Here is a 19,798-nt window from a genome sequence, read left to right on the forward strand (position 1 = left end):
GACGTGGAAAGCAGTACTTTAGTGAAATGCAAGGTCGTGAAAGATGCTTACACTGTGAACAATGCAAGAAATGTCGATGCAACAAATTGAGCAAACATGGTAGAGCACGTGACAGGCTTCCACCTGAACCTTCATGTGAGGCCAGTGAGAAGTGTGCAAGGTGGATTATGTTTAGAGTGGGGATTTATTTTCATACTAACTTAAGGGAAAATATAGATTAAAAACCCTCCTTCCTTATGGCATATCATTTCATCTGCTAGATTGAAAACTTTTAAGGTATAAATTATATCAATAGTTCGCCCATTTATCCATAGTTTACCGTAGTACCTAACATACCATAGGCTTTAAAATAATTTACAAAGAAAGAAGTGAAGGAAGTAAGAAAACCGTGACAAAAGCAGCGTTAAATAAAGCGCAACGGCCCGAGGGCTTCTGCCTCTGGGAAGATCAAGTAGACTTCTCCCTCTTTCTCTCGAGAAGTAAAAGCCCTGAATGTTATAAATAAGACAAACATAAGAAGACTCTGGAAGGTGGAGAAAAGAAGGCAGACCAGCCAGGGACAGTGGGACTCCAGATCTGACACGGTAGCCAGTCCTTTGAGCTTTTGTTTTTTGGCCTCCTATGTCTTTAGTGTTACACAAGCTGGCAGCCCAGAAATGCCAACGGGCACAAATGAAAAGAGGGCCAACGGAAGCCTGTTCTCTCTACTGGAAAGGGGGAGGTGGGGAGACAAAAGCCTTTCAGACGACAACTGCTCCACCACGGGACAACGCGCACTCCACCCGCCAGCCAAGGCAGAGCTGGGAGCCCTGACCTCCAGCCAGGCCAGGCTGCATAAGACCCAGCCCTCACCAAGGGGCATCTGAGAAGCCCTAGTAGAGGCCGGAGCTGCCGTCTCCACTGCACGGCCAAGAGACCCCCACGGAGCTGCAGGTGGGACCACACGTGGAGCCCGGGTGTCCTGCTCCCCTGCCCCCAGGGACGAGGAACCCCCCACCCCCTGCTGAGGCCAAGCCCCAGGAAGCCAGGTGACACAGAAGACCCGGAGGCTCAGAACCAGAAGAGCTGCTGCGCAGCGGAACCCCGTACCTGCTCCTGAAATATTTTGGCCAGGGGGGCACAGTCCGTCAGCTTGATGAACCTCACCACGTCTGTCACCGACCACTCCAAGGGGTTGCTCTCCAGGACCAGCCTCTCCTCCTCCTCTTGCTTCACCGCCTGCAGAGGGAAGGGAAGCAGGAGGCTGTTTTCTCACTTCCTGGATGGCAGGACCCTCCCTGAACCCTGAGGGCTGGACCCGGGCTTTCTGGACCACTCGCGGCCTCCTCACGAGGCACCTGGACAGGTGCAGAGGCGACCGGTATCCAGGGATGCTCTTAGCAACTCGTCTGGGTTATGACTTTGCTCCAAAGACTTGTGTATCTTTAGAGGTTAAAAAAAAAGGCACAGTGATGGCCGCTGTTGACCCCCAAGTTCAGGAGCTCTGGGGCTGAGTGCGGGATCTCTGGTCGAGGAGGAGACAGGGCAGGAGCCGGTGTAGGCGCGCGAGGCCGCTATGCCCCCAGTTACGTGTGTGACGCTGGTGCCAGCGACCTTCCAGCTGATCGTGTAACACGTGGGCTCAGGGGAGACCAGATACCCCGACTACACACTTTATAGCACCACAAGGTCTCCTGAGGAGGGAAAGCCTAGTGTTTAATGAGACCTTGAGGACTTATTCTGTCTGTTCTCCTGATCCCTGTGGTTTTAAAACCTTCCGGAAAAAGAGGTGCTATTACTTCTCCCAGAGCCCCATCCTGAGGTTCACTGTCCTGCTCTGTGGGATGTGGAATCACCAAGCTTTCTGCCCCTGATTTAGCAACACAGCCGGAGCAGCTGCTAGTGTTTAACTTAAACAGGGGTCCCCCAAGTGAGGTCCCGTGCTGCCCCACTGGGGACACCAGACGGGCCAGCTGAAGTGGCCTGAGCTTTACCTCCGCTGCTTCCTGGCTGGAGGCCGGGCCCCTGGGGGCCCCCTCGGCACTGGGGGTGGCCCGGGCCCTCCGGCCCCTCCGCGTCCTCTCCACGGGCGCCCGGCGCTCAGGCTCCGAGCCGCTTCTCAGGGTCACGGCCCTCCGGGGCCGGGTGGAGGGCACCTCGGCCGAGGATGTGTCCGTCTGGTCATCACGGAGCTCGGAGCCGGTCTCCTCACTCCCGGTGTCATCGTCCAGGGCGTCCGCATCCTCCTCTTCACTTTCCTAGGAGGACGGAAGATGCACTGAGGCAGTGGGGAAGGGGGCCTCCGAGAAGGCGGGGGAGGGGGCCTCGGGAAGGCGGGGGAGGGGGCCTCGGGAAGGCGGGGGAGGGGGCCCGCAACTCCACCCCAGGTGCCGGTGCCACCCTCCCACCGAGATGTGTCCAAGGAGGCCTCGGAAGATGGATCCCATGGTCCCCCCCCGGGTCCCACCTGCAGCCCCTTCCCAGCCGAGACGCTGCAATGTTAAGTCTGCGTTCGACAACGAAGGAGGGGGTTCTGGCAGTGCACGATTCTCAGCATTTAGCATCAGACTTCAACCTGGCCTTGGCTGTGAAGCCAGGGCGGCGCTTCCCGATCGAATGTGGGAAGCTTCCGAGCAGAACGTACCTCCCCGGAGCCTGCGGCAAAGCCCACGGCAGAGGACCTCCGTTTCTTCTGCACAAAAATGGATTTTCGTCGTTTCCTGCGTCTGGCCGGTTTAGGGTGTCCGCTTTCAGCACTGCTTTCTCCAATCGGGGGCTTAATGATCTTCTTCCTCTTCCCATAATAATAAGCTACAGGGAGAGAGATGATGAGATTACAAACGTCATTAAAAGGTTACACCCACGGGCATGCATGGATGGGGAGGACAGAGACAGGAGCAAGGCAGAAGGAGGAGAGAAGGAAAACTAAAGGGAGAGGGAGGGGGAAAGTGAGAGAGAGATCATTCCGTCATTTGAGACCATCGAAACTTCACATCCCGGGGCTTCCCTGGTGGCGCAGTGGTTGAGAGTCTGCCTGCCAATGCAGGGGACGTGGGTTCGTGCCCCGGTCCGAGAAGATCCCACATGCCACGGAGTGGCTGGGCCCGTGAGCCATGGCCGCTGAGCCTGCGCGTCCGGAGCCTGTGCTCCGCAACGGGAGAGGCCACAACAGTGAGAGGCCCGCGTACCGCAAAAAAAAAAAACCCCAAAAATTCACATCCCATTTACACCTCAGGAAACAGTTCTGAGAAAACAGCTCCACAGGGGGGAAACCTGTCCCCAGTGCCCTCGTGTTTACAAGCTGTTACGGACAGAACAGTGTCACCTGCCACCCGCACAACCCTTTGCAAATTCAAATGTAGAAGCCCTAACCCCCAATGTGACTGCACCTGGAGGTGGGCCTTTAGGGAGGTGATTACAGTTAATGAGGTCATAAGGGTGAGGCCCTGACCCAACAGGACCGATATCCTGACAAGACAAGGAAGAGACAACAGGGACGCACAGAGGGAGGACCCTGTGGGGACACAGCGAGGAGGCAGCCGACTGCAAGGCAAGGAGAGAGGCCCCAGGAGAAACCAGCCCTGCTGACGCCTCGATCTGGACTTGCAGCCTCCAAAACTGGGAGGAATGAATGTCTGTTGTTTAAGCCCCACAGTCTGTGGGACTTTGCTGTGGCGGCCCGAGCAGACTGAGACAGAAGGTGAGCCAAACAAGCTTAGAGTTATTTCAGGAGTTTCTCTCTGCTGCCCTTCCTTGCCCCCAATACTGCACACCGTGGTGGCAACCACGCCCACTGGAGATGCTCCGACAGCTGCCCCCGAGTCTGAAGCTTGAAGAATGAACAAGCACAGTGAACACCTACTGGAGGGCCCTGGTCACGAAGGATTTCCCCATCTCTCGATCTGACCAAGACCAACTGGCAAACACACAGCCCAAATTAACGGGGCACCTTCTGTCTTTTCAAATAGTGTTCATTCCCTACTACATAACTACACACTTTATTCTTTTCTCTCAGTGGAGACTTTCATTACTTCTGAATTCAATAACAGAGTTATACGTCTGTATTACCTCCTAGAGCAATAGTTAGAAAATTATTTACCAACTTTCAATAATGATTGATATATTTTATCATTTGAATGTATAATCAACTAACTAAAACCTATTATGGGTCCAGTTTTCAATTGTGATCAACACTGAGATGCTTCCTCATTAGCCAAAGCCTCAACTGTTCCCTATGGAACTCCCATTATTCCAGAAAAGGACCAGATGCAGCAAAGGAACCTTTATCTACGGCTGGAGGCATACAAAGGAAAATGCCAAATGCACGGCTCCTGGATGACGGCGGCTGTTTCCCACCCTGCAGTGAAGCACGTGTCCACACATCCCCACACCACTGTACCTGAGAGGAAAGTCACTCAGCCTCCACACCTCAAACTCCTTATATGCAAAATGACCGACTAGTGTAGGTTTCTTTCAGGACTAAAGCTGTCTATTTCCAGTACCTTCCACTTGAATTTGGTCCGTAAAGACGGCACTTATAAAACTGTCAAGAAACGCCATGGGGTTCTTGGGTGTGAACAAACACTTATCCATTAGTGTCTGACACCTAGAGAGAACCACAAAGCAGCTCATCCTGGAGTGTGGTCGCAGCAGAGCTGGAGACATCCCCATCCCTTCCTTATTCTAGGAGAGAAACAAGTATCTACTAAGTAAACCTTAAAGAATTCTCCCGTAGCAATTCCTAGGAAAAACTATGCAAAAGGTGTTTAAACAAAAACAAACAAATAAACAAACAAACAAAAAAACAGCCCACCAACTACATGACTACATGGTCTGCGGGTAGGCCCACAGACCAACGTTCTTTTCAGATTTGCACTTACTGTATTTGGTTTTGGTGTGAATGGAGCAGTTCTCCGGGCAGTTTTCAGAAACCAGCACAGGACTGAACAAATTTGGACAGCATTCGAGCTTGGCACAAACACGGCGGCAGAAATCCGCTACTTGGTCAGATGTTCGGACGATCTTGGCCACGGCCCTGTATGTTTTGCCTCTATACCTAGAAACAAAGAAGAAAAAGTGATGGAGAGACCACACACTGACTCAGATCTATTTTGTACAGTGGATTCCAAAGCGGCCCATTCACTTTCTAAAAACAAAGCAGGTTGTGTGTGGTTTCTCTGTCATTTGTTTTCGTTGTTCCTTATGAGTTCACAAAAATATTTTTAAGAAATGCCCAGCGCCATGGGCAATGTATGTGGCGACCGGGCTAAAACAGGATTCCAAAATAAAGATTCCCAGTTGGCGTATTCTCACCGGGGTCTACGTAATTGAACACCCCTCCAGGATGCTTCTGGAATCTAGATAGTGTCACTCGTTGCTCATGACCTTTGAGAAATAAAACCTTTCTCCTCCCCAAGAAAAACCACATGAAGTCACCAGCGAAAAACTAGAGACCAGATCTTCTGGAAAGCAGGTTGGATGGACTCCTGTTTTAAAAATAAGTACTACAGCCCTCATCCAAATGCCTATTTAATAATGATGTAAACCATGCTGGCTGAAAAGGTGAGCTCTTCGAAATGGTTTGAGTCACCTTTCAATACAGTTTTTAAAACTATCATTGGTACAAAATAATGATAAATTTCTCAGTTGGCAACAGATCATATGTCTTTATTTACTTCACATCTCACTAAACTTAAGAGTCCACTGAAATGAGAATACATCAAAATAGCTGGGCCTAGTAAACTATGTCCTTGATGTGCACCCTAATTTTCAAGTTGAAATCCTGAACGATAGTTTATTTTCCAGGAAAACTGCACGTAGTGGTAGCTCTGGCTGAGAGCACTTGTGTTAATTTTTGGAAAACTAAGCAAAATTGAGAGAGAAAGAACCACCAAGGAAGGCTGACCTTGTCAGTTTCCTCATCAGCGGTGTCAACCTGCTCCTTTACACAGTTGTATGCAGATCTTCCTTGACTTCCGATGGGGGTTACATCCCAATAAATCCACCTTAAGTTGAAAATATCCTAAGTCGGAAATGCATGTAATGCACCCAACCTAGCGAACATCAGAGCTTCGCCTGGCCTACCTTAAATGTGCTCAGGACACTCACATTAACCTATGGCTGGGAAAAATGATCCAACACGAAGCTTATATCATAATAAAGTGTTGACTATCTCGTGTAATTTACTGAATAGAGGAAGTGAAAAACAGAATGGTTGTCTGGTTCCAGAATGGTTGTTAAGAGTACCTGCTGTCCACCCTCGTGATTGCAGGGTTGATGGGGAGCACACTTTGAAACAGTACAGGAAGGCAGCACGATGGAGGGACCAGGAAGGACTGCCTCCCTGCCGTGAACGTGGGGACCCACTCAGAGTCTCAGAGTGCACACACAGACTGTTTTAAGAGGAAGATGTTTACGGTTCAACAGATGCAGAAGGCAGCTTTCTTGGAGTTTCCATTATCTGACTAAAGGCAGAAATTTCTGAGCAATGAGGATCGCCATAAATCCCCTCTTTGGGGGTCGCTTCTCATCCTAGGGATAAGCCTACCATAAATCCCCTCTTGGAGGAGTTTCATGGCCTTGAAGAAGACAGAAAGGCCACTCCTGCCTGCATAACAAACTATTCCAAACTTTCTTATCTCCCAGGTTTCTCCTAAAAACCCACTTGTCTTTCCCAAAGAAACCTATTTGTTCTTCCCTAGAGGCCTTTTCTCCCCACTCCTTTCCCCCCCACTAGGTTAGGGATGACTTAGGTATAAGCTCCAAACCCTAACTGTCCCTTTGAGTTACACATCATAGAGCACTTCTTGTGTACATCCATTGCACCAGGAAAGAAATGGTCTTTTTTTTTTTTTTCCCTGTCTTTTGTCAATTTAGTTTGCAGGCTCCCAGGTACTGAACCTAAGAGGGTAGATGAAGGGGTTTTCCCCCTGACATCAATAAGGAAGTGTGGGTAGCCTTCCAATAATTTCCTATCAGCCAAAGTAGGGATTTATGTCCACGTGTGAGTGCATGTGGCAGGGTGGAGACAGACAGATGAAGATGGACAAACAAGAGTTCTGGGGAAAACGGTCTCTTCTCTTTCAGTTAAAGAGTTGAGAAAAATCAAAACGGATGTTGAGTCAAAAAGAAATACAAAGTGAAAACGCCAACACTGATCCAAGCAGAATGACTTCAATTTGGCCTAAGTTGTATCATTCATCTTTCAAAATGACCCATATCAGGACCTTTTTAAAAAATCTTGTGATGCAAGATTTACTTGTGACAGGACTATGATGACAGTGGAGAATAAGGCTCCTGTCTGTCAAGGTGAATTCACATCCTCAAATATTTAAGGAAGAATTACAAGGGGGAAAAAAGATGATAACTGCAGAAATAAGGATGCGTGGCACACAGTGAGAAAAATCGCTCTTCTCATTAGCAATAAATAGTCAGAGATGGCCCCGACTTCCTTCAAAACAAAGCTTTTACTTGTAGATTCTTAATCTACAACTAGGGTCAGTGCAACACTAGTTTTCAGTCTTAAGGTACTCAACCTCAGAAATTTCTCTTTTCCTTCTTGATTCCTGTATTTCAAGTCATGGGAACTCTGTGTGATAAATGGGGTGGGCGTTTATTTTATGAAAGACAACCTCTAATTCAGAACATCCTAAACTGGTCTGTGTGTGACCCAGAAACGCCACGCCCATAACCTGATGAATTTATTACACACCGAAATTCAGTCTTCTCTTCAGAAACGGGTTCACCCTCTTGTTTAACGTAATGTTTACAGCATACATTTTCACGAGAGCAAATTTCACAAGTCTGAGCAAAGTAAAAATTAACACACGAACCAACAAAACCTTTCTTCAGTGAAAAGTCTCTCAGTTTGGGAATCCTTTTTCACATAAGTCTCCTTGATAGTCAAATATTACCTCTTACTGTTCATAAAGCATGGGCATGAATAAATGCCTCCCAAAAGGTAAAATAAATGAAAACACACACAAAATAGTCATTGCTTATGAAAAAAGAAACCAAAATATCACTTCCATAGAGCTGAACGTGACTCACCTAAAAGTAAAGATTTGACTTTATCTTGTTGCTTCTGCCTAAGTGATCATGAAATCTAGTTCACTCAAAATTACATCAGGATATTTCCACTTTAAATATTCTGCATAACTGTAACAAAAGGAGACTGGGAAAATCTATTAAACCTCCGCCTGGCTTTTATAAAGGTTGTCACAAAAGCCATTCAAACAAGAGTCAACAATTTTTCCCCCTCAGGAAGATTCTATAACATGTTGGAAAACACATGTAAATGTCTCTAAAAGCACAGGACTGGATTTTTTTTTTAATCCCCCTAAGGTATAGCCAGGTATAGCCTAAATTCCTCCTCCAGAAATTCTAAATAATGTAGGTCAATTTAGTAACTTCAATCCATCGGAAAGAAACAATGTTCTCTTCCAGAGCTGCTGAAGTGAACTGCACTAGCATCCCCTTTTCCTTTAGCACAAGCTATTCCTGCTTCTGCCTTGCAGTCCGTGTTGAAGACTCATTATATGACAGGCTTCTTATACACTGTTCAAACATTTCGAGAATTTGTTCTAGCATAAAAGGTATGGTTGTTGGCTAAATAGGCAAAATCATTGGGGGACAACTGTAGGTGACAGTGTTCGTTTTTCGTCTATTTACAGATCAACCCTTGTCAATGTCACCCCTATCCTCTCAACTAAATGGGTCTTTTCAGAAGAGGAAAAAACCCATCAGAACTCCCAGATGCTAAGTGACAGCGTTCCCAAAGCTCTACAGAGAAGAATCTCATGCCCTTTCTTACTGAGAACACTCTCTGTGGTTTTATAATTCAAGGACCACAACCAAGACAACTGAATGCCTTAAACGCAGGTCTCCGCCCTCGCTGAGTTAATTTATTCACAAAGAAAGCATCTTAGCCTTTCAGCAAAATGGGAAGAAGTCAACTCTCTCTCCTCCCTTTTGCACCAATGAAAATATCAAAGTTATCAAGATCTAAAACGTTGTCGTTTTACATCAGAAGGAAAGAGGTGACTCAGCACGTAGTATTATAAGGGATATTCCCGCTGACTGTAAATCTGTCATTGTTAGCAGCTGCTTTAAGATGCTGCTGTGATCCAGACACTTGAAATCCAGTTCAGACACACATTTTCTCATTATAAGTTGCTGTGTAAGATTCTGCTAAGGAACGCGCTGTCACGTTTGATATAATAGGTAATAACGTTGCCTTTACGATACAGCAGGGCTGGGTCGTGCTGTGTCTGTTTTGATTGTATCAGGCTGGTTTCATAAAAGCTCTGATCAACTTGGCAATGGGAAAATGAGTGACAACAGTGCAAAATGAACTCTCTCTGCACTCTGGGAATCCGGAGTGAGTTTCTGGCTAGCTTAGGGAGCAGGGGAGATTTTAATGGAATTTAAGGTCGTTGTACTTTTACTATTTCTATATCCTTGGGTGTATTTTGGATGTACTGAATTTTACAGAAAAATTTTAAAACAAGACGTAAGAAGGGTTTCTCTCTATAAATACTTGCCCGTGTTTCCTGCCACCACTACCAGTATGAATCGACATTATAACAAAGTATTCTACTGTGTCTGATAATCTCCAGCTTATATAAAGTAGAAAAATACAGAATGTTAGATAGGAAAAATAACATGTTTTATTTTTTTCTGGGCTACAGGTGAAGCTCAATTAAGTATTTCTTGGGAAGGAAGGGAAGGGTGAGGTATGGTGTCACCCTTCATTGACACGACACCTTCAACAAACCAAAACTCTCCTTATTTACATGTATTCCCTTTAATTTTTGTGGTTTAGTGGAGTATCATTAGACCATACATGACTTTTGTTGAATCTAAAATTATAGAGATGCTCAAAAAAGACACAGGAAAGGCTGAGTGGATAACTAACCATGAATGCGAGTAACTGTGAATTTCTCCACGTCTGTACTCAGTTCTGGTGTAAGTTAACCATGGAGGAAAATACCACTGGTCATATAAGTTATTTAATATTCCTTAATTTTCACTACAAATAGGACAGGCACTTTCCCTAAAGGAGGGCTTAGGTATGCTCTAGCCATTGAAAAGTTGTTCACTGTTTAAACAGCATCATTTTCCAAATGTTACAGCTAAGTGATACCTTTTGACACCATTATACAGGAAGTGGACCGATGAAGATCTATTCCATTTGAAAAGAATGAAGTGGATATTAAAAGCCCTCTCAAACCACCAAAACTATTATTAAACATAAAGTTATCTTGAGACATGGGTCTTTTTCTATCTGTCTCCTAAACAACTGAGTTCTCGCAAAGCAGGCCAGGGGGTGTTCTCAATTTCAGAGTTCAAGAAACTTAAAGCAAAGCAAACATTACCTTTCCAATTAGCCTGTTTCCAAATAAAATAAGTGACCAACTACATGTCTAGCCACAGCCTATTAACCAAAACCAAAGAGAGGTATTGGTTCTTCCTATTTTTTAAAACTGTCAAGTCCCAGAGTAAGGAACATTGTATCTGGCATAAACTCTACAGTAACAGATATTAAGATCTGTTAATGAAAAACGTATAATAATGATAAGAGGAATCCTCTCTTTATATAAATGTTTCCCTCTGGATCAAACAACCCATCAGTACATTTTTATTCTGAATATTTAACACAATAAACTCTGTGTGTGGTGCACAGAACTGCAGAACAACAAGCCTTCTGTTGGTTTCCACTTCTCTGGGCCATGTGAAAAAAAGGAAGGACAAGTTTCAAAGTGGCAGGCAAAGAATGCTGAGAACCCTGGTTTTCCAGAATTGAAAACACTTACTTGGCCTTCAGTGTCTCCTCCTGAAAATTCCAGTGTGGGTCTTCCACCAGCTGTAATTCCCGTAATACCCTTCCAGGTTTGTAAGCTGCATTGATAATCATGCTAAGAACCTGTTGGGAAAAAGGAATCGCCGTGAACGTCCACTGCATCCATTTCTGCTAAAACGAGAATGTTTTAGAAACCGCTTCGCTGATACTTCAGAGCTGTCTGCCCTGCACCTCCCGTCAGCAATGGGCTGCGATGGAGTCAGAGAGAATGTTTTGCAGCTTGGCACTGACGTGCTCGCCATCAAGGGGATAGAAAGGGCGTGAAATCCGACGCCTCTGCCTGGGAGAGTGTGAACCGCTGGCCAGAGGGGATGGCTGGCTCTCACTAATGTTCCTGGTTGTGGAAAAACTGAACCATTTTCTCCAAAGAGCCACGGATCATCCTTCAACTGGATTCCTCGTCAGTAGTATCGGTTACTAAGAATTCCATTTTATCCTTAAAAATACGTTTCAAACGGAATCACTAAGATGGAGATGGGAGGTTTGTTCCAACACTTCTGGATAAGCTTCAGATACTTGTACGGAGGGCTAAGAAATTACTTGAAACTCACCTGACGCTGACCCAATTTATGGACATCTAACATTAGGACATTTCTCAGAGACGTGAGTGTTTCAAAAGGAAGTCTGAGCGTCTAAACACCATCTGACAGCTTCCTCAAGCCACCCCTTCACTCCCAAGTCCCAAGTGCGAGAAAATGAACACGTGGTCAGAACCACTGCAACAGTCCCAGAGGGACCAGACATCTCCCTTCTAAAGCCTCAACTTCACGCTCTGAGGCACTCGTTTCCCATAAGCAAATCCTCATTAGCAATGAACATTCATGAGTTCTGGCATGCTCGTGAGCTGCTGTTATTTGGATAGAGAGCTCAAAAAAATGTGAAGATGCAATGCAGCACATAAAGGAACACTGAGACCTCGGGGGCTTCATTCCATGAAACGCCCATTCGCTGAGGATCTGCCCTGTGCCAAGCCCTGGAGCATACAGACAGCACACAGTACCCGCCGTTCCTGAAGCCCCTCCCCGTCCAGAAGAGGAACGAGCCAGGCACTGAGTTCACGTGCCATGTTTCGGAGCAAAACCCCACTGAGAGAGTGAGAAAAATTCCCTATTGAGTTGGAAGGACACTGGCTATATTGCTGAAGCGCCTACTATTTTGTGAAGGAGACCAGCACAGTGTTAACGGGAAGAAAGAAGATGAAAAGTATGCTGCAGAAATTTTCAAGTCCCAGTTTTCATGTACCCGGTGTGTTCTGGAATGTAATTGGTGTGGTCTGCACCCTGATTTAATTGAGAGAAACAAAGCCTTCTCATAACTGAGGATTCGATCTTGAAATATTCTATCCTCTGCAGTCGGCATGGCAACTGTCTTTTTCTTGCCTGGGTGGCATTTTGCTATGTTCCCAGGTCCCTGTAGAGCCCCATCCAGAGAACGTGTTCCAGCCAAGACGCTAAAAGGCCAGGACACAGCAATACAAGCAGTTAGTTCTATTGTGTTTGTTTTCTCTATTAGAATAATCATCTGATTTTATTATTTACTGTCAGTACAATTTACAGAAACCGAGTTTAAAAATAAATCCATTTGAAACTGGCTGAAATCACGCACCCAGTGTTTATCAACAGACAATAAACTTTCAACTGAATCTTTTCATTGTGTTTCGCTGAGAAAGCCCCAGAGCTACATCTTATTTGCTGCATAGAGAAATGCATTTTGTGACTGTGAAAAGAAAATGCCTTCCAGAGTTCAATTCAGAGTGGAAACAGGCGGCAATTAAATCGTAAAAGGCATGTGATATTGAATAATTTTCCCCTGGCTTTTCCCAATGTCACATCATTTGTCTCTAAATTCAACAAGCTCTCTATAAAACTTTGGAATTGTGAGCTGAATAATTTATGTACCTGACATCTTAGTGTATTATAGTTACTCCATGAAAATAGCTAAGTTGACAGCTGTTATTATGACCCAAGTTAGACTGAATTACTGTACCTTGCAAAACATCAGAATTCAAGTTATTACACTCTTGATCACAAAGGGTAGCTCAGACCCTGTCCCCAATTAACTAACAGGATGTTAGCTGTGAAGCTGATGAACACTCTTCCCAATAAACTGGCATTAAGATTGCTTTGAGTATCTCAAGGAGGAAATTAGCTCTAGAGCAATGCCTCACTGGATTTCCTAGGCTTCACGAAATGTTTATTGGGAACACCCTTCTACACAGAAGTCCCCACAGTATATTATAACAGAGGAGCAATAGCCTTTGTAAAGTTGGACAGATACGGGATGGGATCCCAGGTCCATCCCTTAGAAGCTAATCAAGCTTAGGCAAGATGCTTGATTGACTTTCCTCATCTGTATAATGGGGGCGCTGCCATTTACCTGGTTCACAATGAAGGGGGTCAGAACTTGTCACCTCAAAATATGCCACTTTGGCATAGGATTAATTTTTCCCTGACACAACTGAGAAACAGCAGACACTGCAGGAACTCTCTGCCCTCCCCCTTTCTGCCTAAAACACTGTGAAAGTGTCCCCCTCCCCGCTCTGGGACGGGAGGAAAACAACCCTTGTCACTGGAGAAACAAAGATGGCCCAGAGATGACTCTGCACAAACAAATCTTACTAGGAAAAAAAACCCCTTATCTTCCGTTAGATTCCCGCATATGCTTAACAGTCCTCGGAGCCCAGACCCCTTTCCCTTTGTCTGATCACCTCTCCACAATGTACTGTCTTTTATTAAAATGGTATGTAAAAATCTCAAGCCTAATGGCTTTGGTTTTTAATTTCTTGCAACCCTTTTCTCCTGTTAATCTGTCTTTTGTCAGTTTAATTTACAGGCCCTACCTACTGAACCTAAGAGGGTAGAGGAAAAGATTTTCTCCCCTGTAATAAGGATGTTGTGAGAAATAAAGGAGGTAACAGCTCGGCATATAAAAAATGTTTAAGGTAGCCCTCTTCTTGATATCCAAGCAGTCCTCATCCACCCACAAAACAAACTCTCCCTGAGCCTTCATCTCTCTATTCTCATTGACCTGTATTTATGTTTCAGTCAAGCACCTTCGCAAAATAACTCTCCTTAGAAGCTCCTGACTTTCTTGCTACTGCCTCTTCTCCAGAACCCAACTTCTCAAAAAAAAAAAAAAAAAAGTCTATACTTTTAAATTCTTCATCTCCAATTCTCAACCCACCCAAATCTGGCTTCTTCTCCAAGCAGTACACAAAACTGAAGGGCACCAATGACCTAATTCTCAAATCCAAATTGCGCTCCCATCTCTCTGAACCTCCGAGGACTCCGACGGTGCATTCCACGGCCCCGTCCTGCTGCGCCTCTTGTTCTCCTACCTCTGCTCCATCAGGCGCAAAAGTTTGCTCAGAAAACGGTGAGTGAGTCAGTTACAGGAGAAGAGAGAAGGGTCCTCAGAGGGAGGAAGAGACAAATAGAACAGAGCGTAGGTGGTGTCGGCAGGGGAAGAGGCAAATAGCGCCAAGCGTCTGGTACCCGGGAGCCCCTCAGTGAATGCGTGTCTCCTTCTCTTGCCCCTGCCCTTTCAGGTACAAGGTCAGCACTCAAAGGATTCCGTAAATCGATGGGATGTTTTTCTGTTCACTTCGTGAAATCACGGAATTCCGTTATTTCCTTCCACATGCACTATCATGAAAACTTCTCCCCGAACACCGAAAGTAACTAAGATCGTTTCCAACCTCAACTATATCCTATGATTAAAGTTATAACAATGTTGAAAGTGCAGGAAACCACTTAATAGGAAAATTAGTTCTCTGAGTGTTAAGATTAGAAAACACTTCAGAACGCAAATATAAGCTCCCACAGCTCAGGCTGGGCTAACTTAATGGAAAGAAGACAGGCTCCCGACCTCAAAGGTCTGTCATCTGTTGAGTTCTAGTGGCCAGGGCGGGAGATGTCTCTTCAGGGCAAACATTTAGAGAGAGACTGGCCCACAGGGAATCAGGAAGGAGGATATTCTCTCTCTGGCGAAGTCAGAAGAAGGATCTGGATACAAAGGAGCCCCCCTCAACATGTTCACTGTTACAGCAGACCTTTCTGCTCTGCAGTCTATCCAAGAGCCACAGTTACAATAATTAGCTTTTTATAGAAATCGGGACCACCAAAGGCCCTCACGGGCCTCAAAGATGATTTCTTTCAATTTCAAAATCAGGTGAAATGGAGATAATTTTATGAATGGGTTTTTTAAAATAATAAAATGATAAAAAATTTCTCTTGCCTAACCAGCCATTACTCCATCAGTAGGGCTTCGCCAGGTGGATGGGATACATAAAGTGCGAGAGGACCAAAATGAGACAAGACTCTGATGTGAGCACCTGGGCTGTCGATACAATGAGAGGCCCGGCGAGTTGCAGAGCAGACAGACAAGAAGGGTTTTATTTTTGTAACGAGATTTAAATGGAGAATATTAATTAAAACACGTCTCCAAACCCAAAGAAGGAGTTTGGGTTTCAAATGAACTGTAGCAGCTGTGCTTCTTTTCCCAGAGTGAAGTCACATTTATCCTACACCCCCCAGAGGTCCACAGTGTTATCAATGGAGTACGCAGCACTTCCTCTTAAACGCTCACAAAAGTAAACGCCACCAAAAACCGAAAAGAAAGGAAGACGTTCTCATAAGAGCAAAGAGGAAGCAGCAGGGTCTTTCCTTCTCTGCAGCGCAAACGTAACCTTCTAAGAAGCCAGAGGAAAGCACGAAACAAGCTTGGAAAAGAAAACAAGACTTTTCCAAGTTATTTACCCTTAAACGTAGGTGTTTTCATTCAGTCTCCCGAATCACTGACTGCTCTGGGCACGTCCCCAAAATTAATGCAACTGCTGCATCTAATATACCCCCAAATATTACCTAATAATCACTATGCTCATCTCTCCTTTGGTTATTAGTTACAAAAATTGTAATAAGAACAGTAATAATCTGACGTGCTTTCCCAGGTGGACTCTATTGCTTGGGCTGAAACTGCCCTCTACCTTTGTTTCGATTCTTAACGGAAGGCTCACCTCCCCTGGACAACCTACCACCCGGAGAGCAGGCCCTTCCCCCCGCCCCAGGCTCAAAGGCAAGGTCGGGGAGCCCAGTGCTTCCCTGGTAGGCAGCCCCCTTCCCCCGGCACCAAAGTACTCCCTACTTTATCACTTCAATTTGATTAAAAGACCACTCTCTGAAGAAGCCTATATTTTCAGGAATTATCCACTTCCCCCTGGAAGACGAACAGGAGAATCCCATCATACCCTGTACCTTCCTTCAGCTTGGTCACCAGAAACGCAACACTCTTAGAACTTTCCTTCTGCCCAGAATCCCACTCCCATACGGCTCTGCGCTTCCCCCTTGTCTGCCCCAACCTCAAGCTCCTCACGGCTTCCCAAACCCACCCACGATGCCCTCTGAGCTCATGATCCGTCAGCAGCAAAATGCCCTTAAACTCTAGACTATTTTCCAGAGTATTCTTTTCCACCTGTGGTTTTCCCTTCTGCTATGGACTGAGTATGTCCCGCCAAATTGCTACGTTGAAGTGCTACCCTCCCCCATGTGATGGTACTGGGGGTGGGGCTTTGGGTGGTTAAGTTTAGATGAGGTCCTGAGGATGGATCCTCCATGACGGGGTGCCCTTGTGAGCAGAGACCAGAGAGCTTGCCCTCCCTCTCAGATGCGGGGACACAGCAAGAAGGCAGCTGTGTGCAAACCTTAGGAAGGGAGCCTCACCAACCTGCCCTCCTGATGAGAAATCAGGGACTACATTTTGTTTGTTGCTTTATTCATAGTAGCTAGAACCATGCCTGGCAATAGGAGGCGCTCGATCAAGACTTTTTTAGAATTTGTTCAATGAATTTCAAGATGGGCACTGATATTGGATCAAATTATTCTGTACATCTAAAACTTAATGATTGATTCACTCCAAGAATTTATCTGGTACCATATGTTCTATGTCAACGGAGGCCCAGGAGGTAGCATTTGCCACAGATTTCCTTGTTACAGAATCCTACCCTACAGTACAATAAGAAATTTCAGCAAAAGTATCTCATCATCTTTACAGGCAAATCATAAAAGCTTCACAACAAAAAAAAACTTTGTACTTTTTTTGCCAACCTTCCTGGACACTGTCTAGCTAATTCCTGAATCATACATTATGTATGTGCTATAGTTTATACCACCCACAGGCTTGGTACACTGTTCTCAATGGGTTCATGTTCAGCATAAGTTTAAAACAACAGCAACAAGAACACCGGAGAATACTGTCCAGAGGCACGTCTGCATCTCTGATTTTGTTGACTGACTTAACTGGATGTCACTTAGGCAAGACTCTTCCTCTTTCCAGTATAACCTGAAATGCCTAAGTCCTCCCCCGTGAGGCTCTGCAGCGGGGACTGTCAACTCACCTGGGGGGCACATCTCCTGCTCACCTTGACTCCCCAGCTTCCAGCACAGCGCCCACCAGCACACGCTTATGACTCAGGAATTGCTTAGGAACCGACTAAATGGATGAATAGGATGGACGGATGGATGATGTTTCATTCTCTGCTGGCTTCCCAGAGCTGGAGTGTATCTGATGTGACCATGCACAGTAATAGCTGCTGAGTGTCAGATAACAAGAATGAAAGACCCTGGGAAGGTGCGGATGGACAAAAAACAATACGCATACACCCAGCAGTCCCCACACCACTGACCTCTGCACTTTCTGAGGCTAAAGAGCTATTCAGACCACAGAAGCAGACTGAGGGAGAGAAAAATCTTACTCAATAAAGGTGAACGTGCCTGGCTCCTTTGTGCCCTGGTGGCAACCCGATTAGTTACCCCAAACTCTGGCATCATCAAACCAGTACTCAGGGCTCTTAGTCATTTCTGCAGTCACTGTTTGCAAAGTTACACTAATCACAACCTACTCTCTTAAAAACCCAAGAAGGCTCAATGGGTCACGTCTATACCTTTGCATCCCTGGACCAGATTGTGATGAAGAGTACCAAAGTGACTCTTTTAGGTACACTAGATATAGATAGATAGATAACGATTAATAGATAGAAAGATGAAAGATGATGGAGAGATGAATGGATGAATACGATACATAGAGATAAATGATAGAAAGATAGATATAGACAGATGGTGGATGGATGGGTAGGTGGGTAGGCGGGTGGAGTGAGGGGAGGATAGTGTAGGGTGGATGCGTGCATTTGTGTGTCTCTGTATTTTACGAATCAGGAACAACTTTCCCCCTTTGGTGGAGCTGAAGCTGTGTCCAGCCTCACTTATTTTATCTTATCCCTCTAGCCCATCGTATTCAGACTGGTCCCTCGGTGTCAGGGTGAGTCAGAGGTCCCAAGCCTGGCGATCTCCACTAAGTGGGGCAGACAGTTGTGCTAGAGGGGAAGAAGCAACCAGGGAGGCTCACGGATCCAGAGAGTTTCCTGAGTGTCCAGGACTCATGTTGCTTTCTCCTAAGTTCCACATCAGAAAGAAAAGGCAATAAAAATCCAGTGCCATATTTTTGCTTTTCCACAGAAAAGGCACAACCTGTCGATTTTCCCTCTATAAATGTTCATTTCTTAAACGGCTGAAACCCTGCTGCCCAAAGGCAGCAAGTGAAACACAGGTCACCCCTGCTGCTGAGGAGCAATTCTGTTAACACCTGTAGCTTCACGCATCGGAAGGTGATGTGGAAAATGGGAAAAAGGACTCCTATCGACTCCCCACCGAAAATGATACATTTCTCTTTTTTGCTAAAAACAGGGGTTACACACTGCAAATAATTTAAACCAAATAATGTTTAAGAAAAACCCTGGGCTCCCCCCAGATCTCTGTAAGGCACGTGGGATTTTATCCTGGCAGGCTGCCTTCAAACCTATGGCCTTCAGAGTTGCTATGAAAACACAGACTCCCATTCTTCCTGAGTGGGCGTTTTCAGAGCCATTTCTGCCAGTAGGACCCGGTCGGTGTTCTCCCATCTCATTGTGTGTCTGCATTAGAAGCTGAACTTTCCATCGCAGTATACATGGACAGGAGTGAATACATCAGATGCCCCCCACCACCTTTTCCTCCTGTGCTCACCAGCTCTCTCTCTCTCACACACCGACACAGGCACACAACGCCTGCCTTACTGCACTGTAGACAAAGTCAATACCGCAGACCTGGCCACTCACGAGCTTGCATATAAAGCATGAAGCAGAAGTTCTTTGAATGCCTCTGCGAATGGACGACAAGACTCCATCCCACGATTTTGATGATCTCAGAGGTGTGGGACGCTTGGGATGCAAAACCTCCCAAGTTCACCGAGGGCCCCCAGGGACCTGCAGTTTATTTGACTTGGGGAGACCCTGGCGTTACTGGGGCAGGAGTGCATGGGAAAGTACTGGGGATAGAAAAGGACAGTCCTGGCTGGCGACGACCATCCTGATCTTGCGAGTTTCATTTATGACAAACACCATCACTTCCTGTCTGTCGTCACAGGGCCCACTCTCCCTGTGACTGCACCCGGGGGTCCCACAAAACGCCCCGGGGACCTGAGGGGCTGTGGATGGGCTCGACCTGCCCCTCCCCTCCAGGCTACTCGCTGGGAGCCCCTTGTTCGAGGTGACTGGACCTGACTGGGCTCCTGATCTTAGAGGTTGCCTGCGCCCCCTCCACCGCCCTCCTTCTGGAATCCAGGTCCCTACGCCCTCAACCCTACTCAAGCTCAGGACGCTCACTGCCCAGAAAGTGAACAGGCGTTCATCCTCCCGTTTGCCAGAAACTTCCTCCCCTCTGGTCCACCGCCCTCTCAGCACTCAGGACCCCTCAGGACCCCTCTCCAAAGGCCGGCTCCACATCCATGCCCACAGACCTCGTGTATTTCTCCAAGAACCAGACAGAGGGAAAACGGCCATCACTCTACATCTTCCAAAGACAGGAAAACGTTTAACTACTAACACACCTGATGGCCTGAAGAAGCGAACGTGCTCTGTCTTTGCTCTAA

At 46.2% G+C, this 19,798-nt stretch overlaps 1 protein-coding gene across 1 annotated transcript in view; it reads right to left on the reverse strand.

The window, feature by feature from the left end:
- The window catches only part of SFMBT2 (Scm like with four mbt domains 2), a gene marked incomplete at its 3' end in the record, with an annotated part of 185,139 nt that overhangs the window by 9,061 nt on the left and 156,280 nt on the right, over positions 1-19,798 (reverse strand). Inside the window, exons 15-19 of the mRNA XM_082648611.1 lie at positions 10,794-10,903; positions 4,860-5,035; positions 2,624-2,790; positions 1,974-2,237; positions 1,090-1,218 (exon numbers count right to left, since the gene is read on the reverse strand). Of these exons, the coding sequence (XP_082504737.1) occupies positions 1,090-1,218; positions 1,974-2,237; positions 2,624-2,790; positions 4,860-5,035; positions 10,794-10,903 (846 nt within the window). The remainder of the gene's footprint in view (positions 1-1,089; positions 1,219-1,973; positions 2,238-2,623; positions 2,791-4,859; positions 5,036-10,793; positions 10,904-19,798) is intronic.

The sequence above is a fragment of the Grampus griseus genome, assembly GCF_964374135.1.
Source record: "Grampus griseus genome assembly, chromosome: 2".
Taxonomy (NCBI): domain Eukaryota; kingdom Metazoa; phylum Chordata; class Mammalia; order Artiodactyla; family Delphinidae; genus Grampus; species Grampus griseus.